The 13408-nt window shown below is 45.1% G+C and overlaps 2 protein-coding genes across 2 annotated transcripts; both read right to left on the bottom strand.

The window, feature by feature from the left end:
* Positions 1 to 460: 460 nt before the first annotated feature.
* LOC9659123 (major pollen allergen Ole e 10) lies at positions 461 to 853 on the bottom strand. Its single transcript, XM_002990775.3, has one exon. It carries the CDS (start codon positions 851 to 853, stop codon positions 461 to 463), a length of 393 nt encoding a protein of 130 aa, XP_002990821.2.
* Positions 854 to 11850: 10997 nt separating this feature from the next.
* LOC9659122 (pentatricopeptide repeat-containing protein At4g02750) lies at positions 11851 to 13278 on the bottom strand. The gene has a single exon (XM_024664618.1). The coding sequence runs from the start codon at positions 13276 to 13278 to the stop codon at positions 11851 to 11853; it is 1428 nt and encodes a 475-aa protein (XP_024520386.1).
* Between the last annotated feature and the right edge of the window lie 130 nt (positions 13279 to 13408).

Raw genomic sequence — 13408 nt, 5'->3', positions numbered from 1 at the left:
TATATTGGGCTTGAAACCTTAGGTGAAATTTCACATTGTTATGCCACTGTACAAATCGAGAGGGTGATAGTTTTGGCAAGGGTTTGTAAACAATATCCTTATTCCATGGGTTTTGGATGCGTTCTCTTAACACATGTCTATCTCGCAGATGCGTCCACGTATGTGAGATGGACCTTTTCCCGTGATATTTCTTTGGCCCCGCGGGGGAATATGCCCGCAAAGTGGACAGATATTTAATTGCGAGCATGGAAAGCATGGGGAAGGAGAATATGCTACCATTCGCGGGAGGAGTCAAATCGTTTTAGTTCCAAGAGAGAGTTCCAGGAGAGTCAAGCTCGTTGACCGGATCAACGCCGGACAACTTTTATCCCTTTTATATCAAGGGGACGGATACGTACAATTCCCGAAACCTGAAAATACAAAGTTTTCCCAATCGGTTTTAATAGAATCTCGTTTCCCCTCACTTACTTGGATCTGCGGTGGTGAGGATTCCAATCCCGGAGAAATTACAGTTCCACGAGTTCTTGCCATATCCCTGGTAGTACAGGTTCATCGCAAAGGATGAGTGAGAGTGGAGATTGACTGGCGAGTAGCAGCCATTGCCCGGCTGGATTTGGAGGCAGTTGACCATGGGCTGACCACATGCGTAGTCCAAGGCCTTTTGAAGAGCCTCGTCCGGAGAGTCAGGCTTGGCAATACACCAAGTTCTCTCGTCCAATGCCACAGCTAAAAACACATAGCCACAAGGACACAAAATCTTAAGCCATGATGCTTTCGCTTGTGACAAACAACCTAAGAAGGTAAGAATTGCGAACAAAAGTATGAGAAGAACTTGCCCCTTGTTTGCCTCCATTTTCCTAGGAATGTGTTGCTAAATGCGGTTGTAGCTTTAGTTGAGAAAAGGTCTTCTCTTATCCAGGATGCTCCAAGCACGCGGAGCTACAGTTCGGAGGGTCAAACGGTCAACTCTGAAAGTTCAAATGTTTTCTTCTGTATGGATTAGAAATTTAACCACCAGTAAAGTTGAGCAAGCATGACAGCAGTGGGAATGAGTAAAATTTTGTACCAATTAGACTCGGTTGTCCTACCTCAAACATAATCATAATTTTGAAACAAATTGCAAGACATAATGATATCAATATTTTTATTTCATTATCATTTAGAGAAAAATGAATACAGTCATTTCCATGTATGAAAATAGCAGACTTAGATTGTACTCATTCCAATTACCAGACCAGCATTCTAATAATAGCATGCTTATATTTAAAACAATATTGTCCTCATTGATTTTCAGGACTTGAGCAACAACTAGCTATGAACAAGGAATTTAAATTAGTTCAGAATTTACCAAGTGTGAGGATAAAATGAATTATCAATATTTGTACTGTTATTCTTATGTATGCAACCTTAATATCTCTGTATCATAGACTTTTTGGTTTGTTTAAGCAAACTAGTGGATATACTTAAAATATATTTGAATATTTGAGAATATTCTACTATCTAACTGCTGTTATTAATTTAAATTATTCTTATATTTTAAAAATATAAATATGCTTATAATTTATAAATTTTTGTAAAAACTTTCTAGTATATTCTAGTATATTCTTTAATCTTGTGTTTTAAAATTATAAACATTGATGAATTTGATTAGTAAGTAAAAAGAACTACTGTTAAGCAAACCAAGTGCAATGCACAGGGAATTATTTTCTAATTACGTTTTATTAATTTTGATAAATACAAAGTAATTATTTAAAAATTTAAATACTGAATAAGATTTTTTAAACTTTTATACTGAATAAAAGATTAAATCTAAGTATTTTAAAATCATATGTGTCAAGATGGGAGCATGATTAGTTTGTCCAGCAGAGCATCAATTAGTGTTGTTGAGTGTTATCTGTGTAAGTGACTAATTTTTCCATTTTACTTTAGTCACTTAACCGCACCTTCGACCACTTGGAAGAGTCTCACTCACAATCTCCATAAGTCTTATTTTGGACTTGGGCTTACTAGCCCCGAAAATAGCATCCTTGCCACTCAACCTATGCACTTGGTCCAAGTGCTTCACGTGTTTGATCCCATGACCGACACCCCAAGGTACCACCAATATATCAGCCCGTTATGCTAAGGCCATGCCCCTTTACCTTGGTCACACCGATGGTCTGACACCACCTACATCCTAGTCCCGTCACTCAAAGACTGGGCCATCCATCCATGAGTGATCAACCCAGATCCACTCCTTAGCATCCTTAGGATGCCCGCAGACATGGGGATTAGCCTTCCCCAACATCTCCGTTCCAGTCCCCACCAAGTCCCTTTCCGTCCTTGGCCGTGTTCGCCGACACTGCCACTGGATCAAGGCCCACAGGCCCGACCACTAAGTCCCACTATCCTCTAGGACTTCCTCCTTGTGTGATTGTGTCCTTGGTCACCACACCTGAGGGCTACTCCTCTTCCTTTCCACAGTCTGGGACTTTGGGACGACATTTCGGAACACCGTGGCTCTACGTGGGCCTCGTGGGTACTCTCCCTGCCTTTCGCCTTTAGGTGCTCTAGCCATGGGCTTAGAGCAAGGTTCCATTGAGCCACACCAGATATCCAAGTAGGTAGTGCCACCCACACTTGGACTGGGAGCATCGGCCAGACGATCTCCCGGGGGAACTAAAGCCGGCTCTTGAGCACTTCACCAAGCTACCCCGCTTGTCAGTCCGTATTCACTCTAGTCTTGGACTTCCCAGTGGTCAGTTCATCACCCAACACTGGGTTTGGCTTTCCTGGGCCAACTTGGCCTTTCCTGGCCAAACTGGCTCCACTGCAGTCCTCCCCCTACTATACTTTTGGAGCTCACCAAACCCCCCAGGGTCTAGGAGACGAACGCTTTGGGCTTTCACCCTCTCAGACTCGAACTCGAACTCGGACTCGGACCCAGACTCGGCCTCGGTCTTGGTCTCGGTCCCGATCTCAGTCTCGGTCTCAGTCTCGGTCTCGGTCTCGACCTCGGACTCCATCTCGGGTCCTTCTCGGACTCCATCTCGGATTCCATCTCGGGTCCATCTCAGACTCCATCTCGGACTCTATCTCGAACTCCGTCTCGGTCCATCTCGGACTCCGTCTCGGTCCATCTTGGACTCCATCTCGGACTCCATCTCGGACTCCGTCTCGGTCCATCTCGGACTCCATCTCGGACTCTGTCTCGGTCCACCTCAGACTCCATCTCGGACTCCGTCTCGGTCCACCTCGGACTCCATCTCGGACTCCGTCTCGGTCCACCTCGGACTCCATCTCGGACTCCGTCTCGGTCCACCTCGGACTCCTCCCACATGTCATGTGTTGGTCCTTTTTGGGTCCCTTTTTGGAGCCTTGCTTATTGCTCGCTTCATGCTCATTCCTTGAGCACTCCGTTGGGAGTTCCACTCCCGCTCTCAACCTCTCAAGTCGGAGCCTTTTAGTCCAAACGTGTTATGCTCATTTGGCTTTTGCTTCGGCCACTACCACGTGGCACCCTTTCGGCTCCACTCTGGGGCCTAGGGATTTTGTGTCTCACAACTCTACCACCCATAGACGAAGTTCGATGTCCTCATTGAATAGTAAACCCTCTTATAAAGTAACCCCCACATGTATTACTAGTTCCATCCTTGGCACCCAGCCAACATTTGTCTATGGTTTGACACCAAAGGCACACCATGCCTTGTCCATCCTCTAACGAGCATCGTCTCTCAAATATAGAGACTCATTCGACCACCTGGGGTGGTTTGCTCCCTTTTATTGATTTAGTTCTTGCTAAACCCATTAGAGACTCCTTCTTTAACTCAATTCCACTACTCATTCTTGAGTAGTCTTAAATTCCATTGACATAATCTTGCACTTTGGAACTTTTAGTTTTGACTTCTCAGAGTCAATTTCCTAGGTGTCTCCGACACCTTACATTGCACATGGTGCAACTCCACTTCCCTATCCTAGGAAGTTCTTTACTTGAGGATACCATCATCCTCTCTCCAATATCGTGCCACCTTTGACACTAAGTTTTAGTTATCATAATTGGTGCTAAGGCTGCCCACGGCCCTATTATTTGGCTACCTTACCGCTCCCCCTTTTGGAGCATCCACTTCGCCAAATCGGAGCAGTTGGGAATCCACCCTTAGGGAAACTTTGCCTTTCCCACAATCCGTTAGCACCCAACACATTAGTGTTCTTGGCCTAACTTTGCCATTTGGATTCTTTCCTAGGATTCCCATGGCTCTTTTCTTAGCCACTAATCTTTTGCTCCTATCCTTGATTGTTGCACCCAGCAACATAGGATCGCTACCTCCATTTTCGAGGTTTCCTTTCAGTTCCATAGCAAACACTTTGCTTTGCCAAATCCAGAGGGTGTTCACCCCTAGTACATCTCTTTAACATTTTCTACTGTGGGCTCTATCCACGGCCCAACTTTTGAGACCCTTTCTTGGATCCCTTATAGAGACTACATTCCTCGGACTTACTATGCCACAGCATTGACATAGCTCATTTCCCTTTAGGTGTTCTTCCCACTTTGTCACCTTAACCAAGCCACACCATTATCAATAGTTCAAATCAACACTTTGAACTAGGAATCATATTCCTTAACCCAAACAAAGACCTTGTCCTTGTTTAGCCACAAGATCACCTGGTGATCTCATCTTGACCCCTTAATAGGTCTACCAATAGGAACTAGGTCTTCCAGACCCCTCTATATTGTTGACTATGACCCCGGGGGCATCCCCCACACTTGGCGGTGCGCCCAAGCCAGCCCTTCCAGCCAAGGATCTATAGCAAATGAGACTGGGTGTCCCCATCTCATTCACCACGTCCTTGGTGCCTTTTGCACCAAAGTGTTCAAGTTAGATATGTCGAGCTCTCACTCTAAGCAATCTAACCGTGCATCACGACTCCGAGGCATCCCTTGCTTGGCGGTGTTCCCAAACCAATCTCCTCACTGAGAGTCCATGACCACCGAAATATGAGTGTCCTCATATTCCAAACCATCACCATGCCCTAGTGATCTAGGACTCGAACCCAAGCACTAGAGGGTCGGGACTCGAACCCAACCTCCGTATATGCATCTACGGACGGCATCACACTGGATGCCTGGCGTGACTCCCCACGCCGGTGCACCAACTTATATTTAAAGCGCGCTACAGATCACAGCTTAGGAACCTAGTCCCTCCTTACTGCCAAGTCTTCTCGCTTGACAAGTCTGTGATCATGCATGGACTCCTCCATGCTCAGCCCCATGGCCCACCCTTTTGAAATTATCACCTTCAACTAGGGCATTTGTTCCCCCGACTTGCCAATCTCGCTTGGCAAGTCCTCCGACCACTGTAACATGGTTCTTGCATAAGCGTGAAAGTTCTTGGCCATCGACTTTCGTTCAAAGCCCTCTCTTTGAACACTCGGGAACTACTTCCCCAACCTTGATAGCTTTGCCTCATGGCAAGCTTCAAGACCACGCTTCTACTGTGCCACTCTGATTTCACGCATTTCATGAACCATTTACATTTGGCCTTTCTAGGTACTAAGCTACCTAGAATCGTCTTTGGGAACCTTGAAGGAACTCTGTCCCTTAGCTTGCTAAGGCCTCCTTTTTCGCAAACTTTATAGTTGCCATATAGTCTAACATGGACAATTCCATATTTTAGACTCTCCATGGCATCATGGTTGCTAGCAACAACATCCTCGAGCACCCTCTTGATTCTCCACTCCCAACTTGCATAACCACCGTTGGATATGCCCTTCGATTTCTATGGTTCAGTTCCATCCCAATACTACTTGCCTTTTGGCCCCATATGTTTCCTTTGGTTATTCTCCTCCAGACTAGGAGGATAGCTTTGCACATTTTACTATGCTTTAGTAAGTATTCTTAGGGATGAACCTACCCGATAGCCTAAGGAGTGGTTCCTCAATCTTGGGCATGCTCACCTTATAATCCCACACATCGGGATTAACGTTGCTGCTTATGGGCCTTTACATGCCCATCACTAGCCTTGCCAAAATTCCATTTTTGGCTTTGTCCAATTCGGGTAGACAGTCTTCTCCTGTCTCCACAACCTTGGACATTTAAATAGCACCTACTATTCATCATTCGCTAGGGACTTAGTCCCTTGGGCCTTATCTATTGCTCTTGCGACACGAAACACCACCTCTTGGTGTTCTAGAGTGTTTGGGTGTCCCAATGATGGCTTCATGACAATGAGCATTCCCGTTTACGACATTGATTTACTATATCGCAACATAAGCAATTTATCCCCCCGTAAGGGTATATCTAACTTCCTTATGCCATTAAGAAGTCTTGGGTAGCTACCTTCTATCCATTTAACCAATTTTCTTGCACCTCTTGCTTAGTTACCTTATAGTTGTCAAGTCCTACAACTCATTGCTTGGTGCTTCCACACCTCCATCATTATCTGGGTCACCACACTCCAACCGCATGCCTTCCAGCTTAGGCCATGTCATTCCCACTTCCATTAGGATTCCCTTAGCAAGGGGTTCTTATGAACCCACCATCATAACCTCCAGGTATCATACCTTGGTACATTTGGTGTCTCCACACCATCGGCCCTACGAGCTTACCCTTATGACACTACTTATTAGTGTTTAGGTCTTTGCCAAGACCAATATAGTTGTTCCTCATACTAACTATCCGTTAGCACCGCACTATAGTGTTTGCACCCAACTCTGGGCCAAAGTTGGTTTCTTCTGGGAACATCTTTCCCACAACTTTAATATGGCACATTCTGCCATCAATGAGATACCTACTGTTCTCATACTTGGATCTTATGATCCTCCCCATACCTCATGGGGCACCATACACCTCGGTCCAAATGCTCCAACCAATCCCTTAGGACCATTCCCTGACTCCGCTTGAGTCATCCAGCATTTGGACTTTGCTAATCCAACAACTTATGAGGTCTCAGTCTTAGAGGTGCCAACTCACTGGAATACAACTTCTTGTATTCATGTCCTATTCACAAGGACAATCTTTGCAAGTGTTACTCTGACACTTGATGATTTTCTTGGGCTAACCTTTGCCCCTTAAGACTACTTGTCCATGTGATGAGAATAGCAACTCATCTTTAAGTACACCCCCAACTCTTTGGGTTGTTCCAGCATTTATTAGAGGTAGCCCCGGCTACCATTTCAAGGACTGGTGTCCTCTTCTGTATTTGACCTCCCACGGTCAACAATTCTGGTCTCAAATTTATGAGTACCAGCCTCAACCATATAAGGGTAATCTTGTGACTCCTTTATTGTTTTGGAATTCGCATCTTTCCCGTGATCCCAACTATAGTTGTTTACTACAACTACATTAGCTCGTTTGCTGCGTCAAAAGCTCATCTGGATCACATCCTCAGCTCTCTGAGGAAACCCTTATACTGTTCCCAAGATCCCAAAGTCGTTCCCTTATTGGCCCTCTTTCATACACCATATCGTGTACAAGTTCACGCATGAACTTGAGTGGAGAGCCATGTTCTTTCGACATGCTACTCCTCGAGGATAGGTCCATATCTAGGACCTTTCAACTCCAATACAAGTGGTGATATGCTTGGCAACCAATAAGAGTCGGACTAAGGAACAGCTCCGATACCAAGTTATAAGCGACTAATTTTTCCATTTTACTTTAGTCACTTAACCGCACCTTCGACCACTTAGAGGAGTCTCACTCACAACCTCCGTAAGTCCTATTTTGGACTTGGGCTTACTAGCCCCGAGAATGGCATCCCCGCCACTCAACCTATGCACTTGGTCCAAGTGCTCCACGTGTCCAATCCCATGACTAACACCCCAAGGTACCACCAATATATCAGCCCGTTACGCTAAGGCCATGCCCCTTTACCTTGGTCACACCGATGGTCTGACACCACCTACATCCTAGTCCCGTCACTCAAAGACTGGGCCATCCATCCACTAGTGATCATCCCAGATCCACTCCTTAGCATCCTTAGGATGCCCGCAGACATGGGGATTAGCCTTCCCCAACATCTCCATTCCAGTCCCCATTAAGTCCCTTTCCGTCCTTGGCCGTGTTCGCCGACACTGCCACTGGATCAAGGCCCACGGGCCCGACCACTAAGTCCCACTGTCCTCTAGGACTTCCTCCCTGTGTGACTGTGTCCTTGGTCACCACACCCAAGGGCTACTCCTCTTCCTTTCCACAGTCTGGGACTTTGGGACGACATTTCGGAACACCGTGGCTCTATGCGGGCCTCGTGGGTACTCTCCCTGCCTTTCGCCTTTAGGTGCTCTAGCCATGGGCTTAGAGCGAGGTTCCATTGAGCCACACCAGGTATCCAAGTAGGTAGTGCCACCCACACTTGGACTGGGAGCATCGACCAGACGATCTCTCGGGGGAACTAAAGCCGGCTCTTGAACACTTCACCAAGCTACCCCGCTTGTCAGTCCGTATTCACTCTAGTTTTGGACTTCCCAATGGTTAGTTCATCACCCAACACTGGGTCTGGCCTTCTTGGGCCAAACTAGCCTTTCCTGGCCAAACTGGCTCCACTGCAGTCCTCCCCCTACTATACTTTTGGAGCTCACCAAACCCCCCAGGGTCTGGGAGATGAACGCTTTGGGCTTTCACCCTCTCAGACTCGAACTCAGACTCGGACTCAGACTCGGACTCGGACTCGGACCCAAACTCGGCCTCGGTCTTGGTCTCGGTCCTGATCTCAGTCTCAGTCTCGGTCTCGGTCTCAGTCTTGACCTCGGACTCCATCTCAGGTCCTTCTCGGACTCCATCTCGGATTCCATCTCGGGTCCATCTCGGACTCCATCTCGGACTCCATCTCAAACTCCGTCTCGGTCTATCTCGGACTCCATCTCGGACTCTGTCTTGGTCCATCTCGGACTCCATCTCGGACTCCATCTCGGACTCCGTCTCGGTCCATCTCGGACTCCATCTCGGTCCATCTCGGACTCCATCTCGGACTCCGTCTCGGTCCATCTCAGACTCCATCTCGGACTCCGTCTCGGTCCATCTCGGACTCCATCTCGGACTCCGTCTCGGTGCACCTTGGACTCCATCTCGGACTCCATCTCGGTCCACCTCGGACTCCATCTCGGACTCCATCTCGGACTCCGTCTCGGTCCACCTCGGACTCCATCTCGGACTCCGTCTCGGTCCACCTCGGACTCCTCCCACGTGTCATGTGTTAGTCCTTTTTGGGTCCTTTTTTGGAGCCTTGCTTATTGCTCGCTTCATGCTCATTCTTTGAGCACTCCGTTGGGAGTTCCACTCCCGCTCTCAACCTCTCAAGTCAAAGCCTTTTAGTCCAAATGTGTTACGCTCGTTTGGCTTTTGCTTCGGCCACTACCACGTGGCACCCTTTCGGCTCCACTCTGGGGCCTAGGGATTTTGTGTCTCACAATCTGATTAGGCCCACTATTTTGCTATGTGCTGCCCAATTAGTGAGCATTGCTGTGGAGCAGAGTAGAGCAAGGGATCAACCTTGCTGAAGAATTTATTTGAATTGGAATTAATCATTTACTAAAGGCAATTGATATTATTATGGGTTCAAATTATAAAATTTCATAGAAATTTTATACATTATCAAGCCATAAAATTTTATGTATATTGTATATTTGTTATAAATGTTAATTTCAGGATTTAAATAATTTGAACTCATGCCCCTCTTAATTATTCTTGGAAAAAGTTTATCTAAAAAACAAATTGGTATACTAATTTCTATAGTTTGATACTCATTTAAAAAGTGATAATGCAAGAAAATAAAGAATTATTTTTTTTGGTATATTATTATTTTAATTTTTTTTATCTTTTCATTAGTAGGAAAAAAAATGGAGGCATAGAAGCAAGTTCTTCTCATAGTTTTGTTCATGATTATTTTTTTCAGATGTTAGAATCTATATTTCTCTATTTGTCATAACTTAATACTTGTGTCCTTGTGCCATGACCTAAGATTCATAGTAACATGATACATTTGATCTTTTAACAGATATAGACTATGAATTTACAGTCTTGATCTAGATCACAGTAATAAAATAAATACTTAAAAACTCTGAGAATTTATGAAATATAATTCACTATTAATTTATAGCTGAACATGTTTATATTTAAAATTCCAGATTTTTCCATTATTATAGCTACTTTAATAACTTTTAAAATAATTACTGACTCTACAAATTATTTATCTAAAACAGTTAAAAAATCAAGAACTATAACCCTGTGACTTATGTACATGACACATTATGTTATCCTAGCTTCACTCTTTTCACTCTGACTTGGCATGAGGTTCCAGTTTTCTATTTAGAAAGAACATCATGACAAGTTTTTTATTAAAATAAGCATTGTCTTTATTGAAATATTACAAATATCATGCAAATCAAATGGTACACTTTCAAATTTTTAACTATCTATTATTTTAGAGAAATTTTCCGATAACAGCTACACGAAATAAACAAAATTAAACCCCCAAAAGACACTAACACTTAAAATTTTCCATTTTTGCCTAACTTTTATATATATACCTCTGTATTTGCTCAATTGTAAAATCAAACGTTCCAACTTTGTAGCCACAAGGCGACGCAATCCAGGGCGCGCAGTGTCCGTGGAACGAGCTTTCCATCGCGTCACTGTATGTCTCGAAACCATTGCTCGATGCGGCTCTTGAGACTGGTGAAGCTATCCGAAAAGAGTCCCTCTGGAATCCAGTTTCGCGAGCTAATGCACAGAAGCATCACAACGTATACACTACTCCAGTCACGCGAGTTTATGTCTTGCAATTCGATCCCTGGATAAGTGCATCACAATGGTCAAATTGTGTCCATCACTTTTTTTCATGGTGTGGTGAATCTTGCTTTTCAATGTACATTGTATACCCAAAAAATTGCAGACCAAGTATATTTATGCTTTTAAGGTGTTCAAATCTTAAAACTTTAGCTACCTCATTCTTTGAAGCCGCAAATCAAGCACCCCTGTTTAAAACAAGAGTCAGAAAAAACAGCTGCAGGGCGCTTGGCGGCATTATGTGCATCAGAGCCAATAACGTTGTATTCGCATTGCAAAATGTGAGTTTGACATCTTGGATAAACTCCGGAATCTCTCCATACAAACCACTGTCCAGCTTTCTTTGCACCATACCAAGGTCCATAGGCTTTTGGATGTGCTCAGCGTAGTTCGGGACTTGCCACAGGGTTGGAACTGGCTTGGCGAACAAATACGAGTCTTCGTCCTCCTAGAGCTTGTCCTGCATTGTGCGGCAGGAATTGAGAAACTTGGGTCGATGCAACGTATATGTACATTTTTCAGTATCCTTTAGAGACTATTACAAAAAAGGTTCTCTCATGGTACAAGGCAGGATTCGGCTAACGTAGTTGTCAGCAAGCAGCATCCTTTTTCTCCTTTGGATTCTTGCTTGCTTGTGAGGATAGATTGTCTTCGTTCTTACTTGGATCCATCGCATTTCCATCATCAATAAGGATGTAAACCGTTTTGTATGGAAAATCCTATATCCGTGAGCGTCGGATTGTGCAGAAGATCCATAATGGCTGGATCTTCATCCTTCACCAGGTCGTAGTATGAGACGACTATTTCTTCCACGAACGCCTGACAAGGATCGACGACATCCGAGTCTCCTTTGAGATATAGGATCCTTTGCCGCTTCGTCTCTCCTGCCTCCGTTGACTGCAGCTTTGCTTCCATTTCAAAAGTGTGTCCAAATGCAGTAGACAAAGATGTAGTCTAGGCTCCGAGCTGCTGAGATCGTCTATCCCAAGGGTTGCGTACTTGCTCATGATGAGCTCCCTAACTCGTCCAGCGCATGCAACGAGATCATCATCTAGCCTGGGCCGCTTCATCGCGATTACCCATCGGGTATATTACTTGTAAATATTTGATAACGAAACACATGAGTTGGAATCCAGATCCAACCATTCTGCTGATGCTCTGAACAACTGTTTCTGAATCCTGCATGCATTCAATAAAGCACGGAGTGTTTCAGGCTGTGGAAAAAATGGCATCATATCAATAAGTTCTTGTGCTTCTGTAACAAGCCCCACCCGGCTGTAAATATCAACCATGGAAGAATAGTGTTCCACGTGAGGTGTCACTTGATGTTCTCCGCTTAGCAGCACAAAGAGTTTAGTCCCATTCTTGAGCAGACCTCCATGGCTGCAAGCTGCTAATACGCTTGAAAATGTGAATGAGTCTGGAAAGACTCCTATCAAAATCATCTCATAAAACAGAATGATAGCATCATTTCCATATCCAGCCTTTGCAAAACCGTTGATCATCGAGTTATAAGTATCAACATTTGCTCTTGGAAGCAGCGCAAACATGGATCTTGCCTTCTGTATATACCCATTTTGGGCATATGCCGCCACCATTGTGTTCCATGACAGGGTTGTGCGTACAGGCATTGCGTCTAAAACGTTCATAGCTTTCGCAAAATGCATATGCTGTGCGTAAGATGCCATGAGCGCATGCAGTGTTTCCAAGTTATTCCCGGGCATAGAAAAGAATAACCTTTCCCCTTCCAGAAGATACCCATTCTCGGCATATCCCACAAGCATGGCATTGTACGCTACCATGTCGTGCTCGGGCATGGAATCAAACACAAGCTTTGCTTCCTCCACACAACCTCTCCTAGAATACACCATGATCATTGTTGTAAATGAGACCACATCCCATTCGGGCAACTTGTAAAACAAGATGGCTGCGCTCTTCGTCTCCCCAGCAAGCCCAAAGGCACGCAGTAATCCATTCATTGACACCATATTTCTCTGCGGCATGGCGTCGTACGCGAACATGGCATTTTTCGTACGCCCGACCTCGGCATAAGCGGAAATCATCGTGTTCCATGTCACAACGTTTGGTTCTGGTATTCTCAAGAACAAACTCTCGGCTTCCTCAAAATGCCCCAATTGGGCATATGCTGCGGTAAGAGTAGACCACGATACAATGTCTCTCTGTGGCATGGCCTCGAAAACTTCCTTTGCAGCCTCGACATATCCAGCTTGAGAAAGCGCTTGAATGATTCCATTCCACGACCCAACATCCTTTCTCGGAGTTTGATCGAAGATCTCTTTTGCTCGATCGAGGTTCCCGTTTTGAGCATATGCCGCGGCCATGGAATTGTAGGACACCGCGTTTGGATTTGGCATTCGATCGAAGGTGTTCTTGGCTTCCTGGAGATGCCCGTTCTGGGAGTAGACTCCAAGCATGATGTTCCACGAGAAATCATTGGGATAAGAGATGGAGTCGAAGACTTCCTGGGCATTTTTCACGCTTCCACACCTTCCATACATGAGAACGAGGAGATTTGAGAGGTATAGATGAGAGCCTAGCGACGGGATTTCATGTATACGAGCGTGGATTTGCCTGCCCAGATGGAGATCATTGCAAGAGTGGAGAAGATGGGCAAAGTAAGTGACGTCG

Source organism: Selaginella moellendorffii, unplaced genomic scaffold (genome assembly GCF_000143415.4).
Source record: "Selaginella moellendorffii unplaced genomic scaffold, v1.0 SELMOscaffold_112, whole genome shotgun sequence".
In the NCBI taxonomy this organism is placed as follows: domain Eukaryota; kingdom Viridiplantae; phylum Streptophyta; class Lycopodiopsida; order Selaginellales; family Selaginellaceae; genus Selaginella; species Selaginella moellendorffii.
Note: the sequence above shows the minus strand (reverse complement) of the source record. Positions and strands in the feature narration are given on the sequence as shown.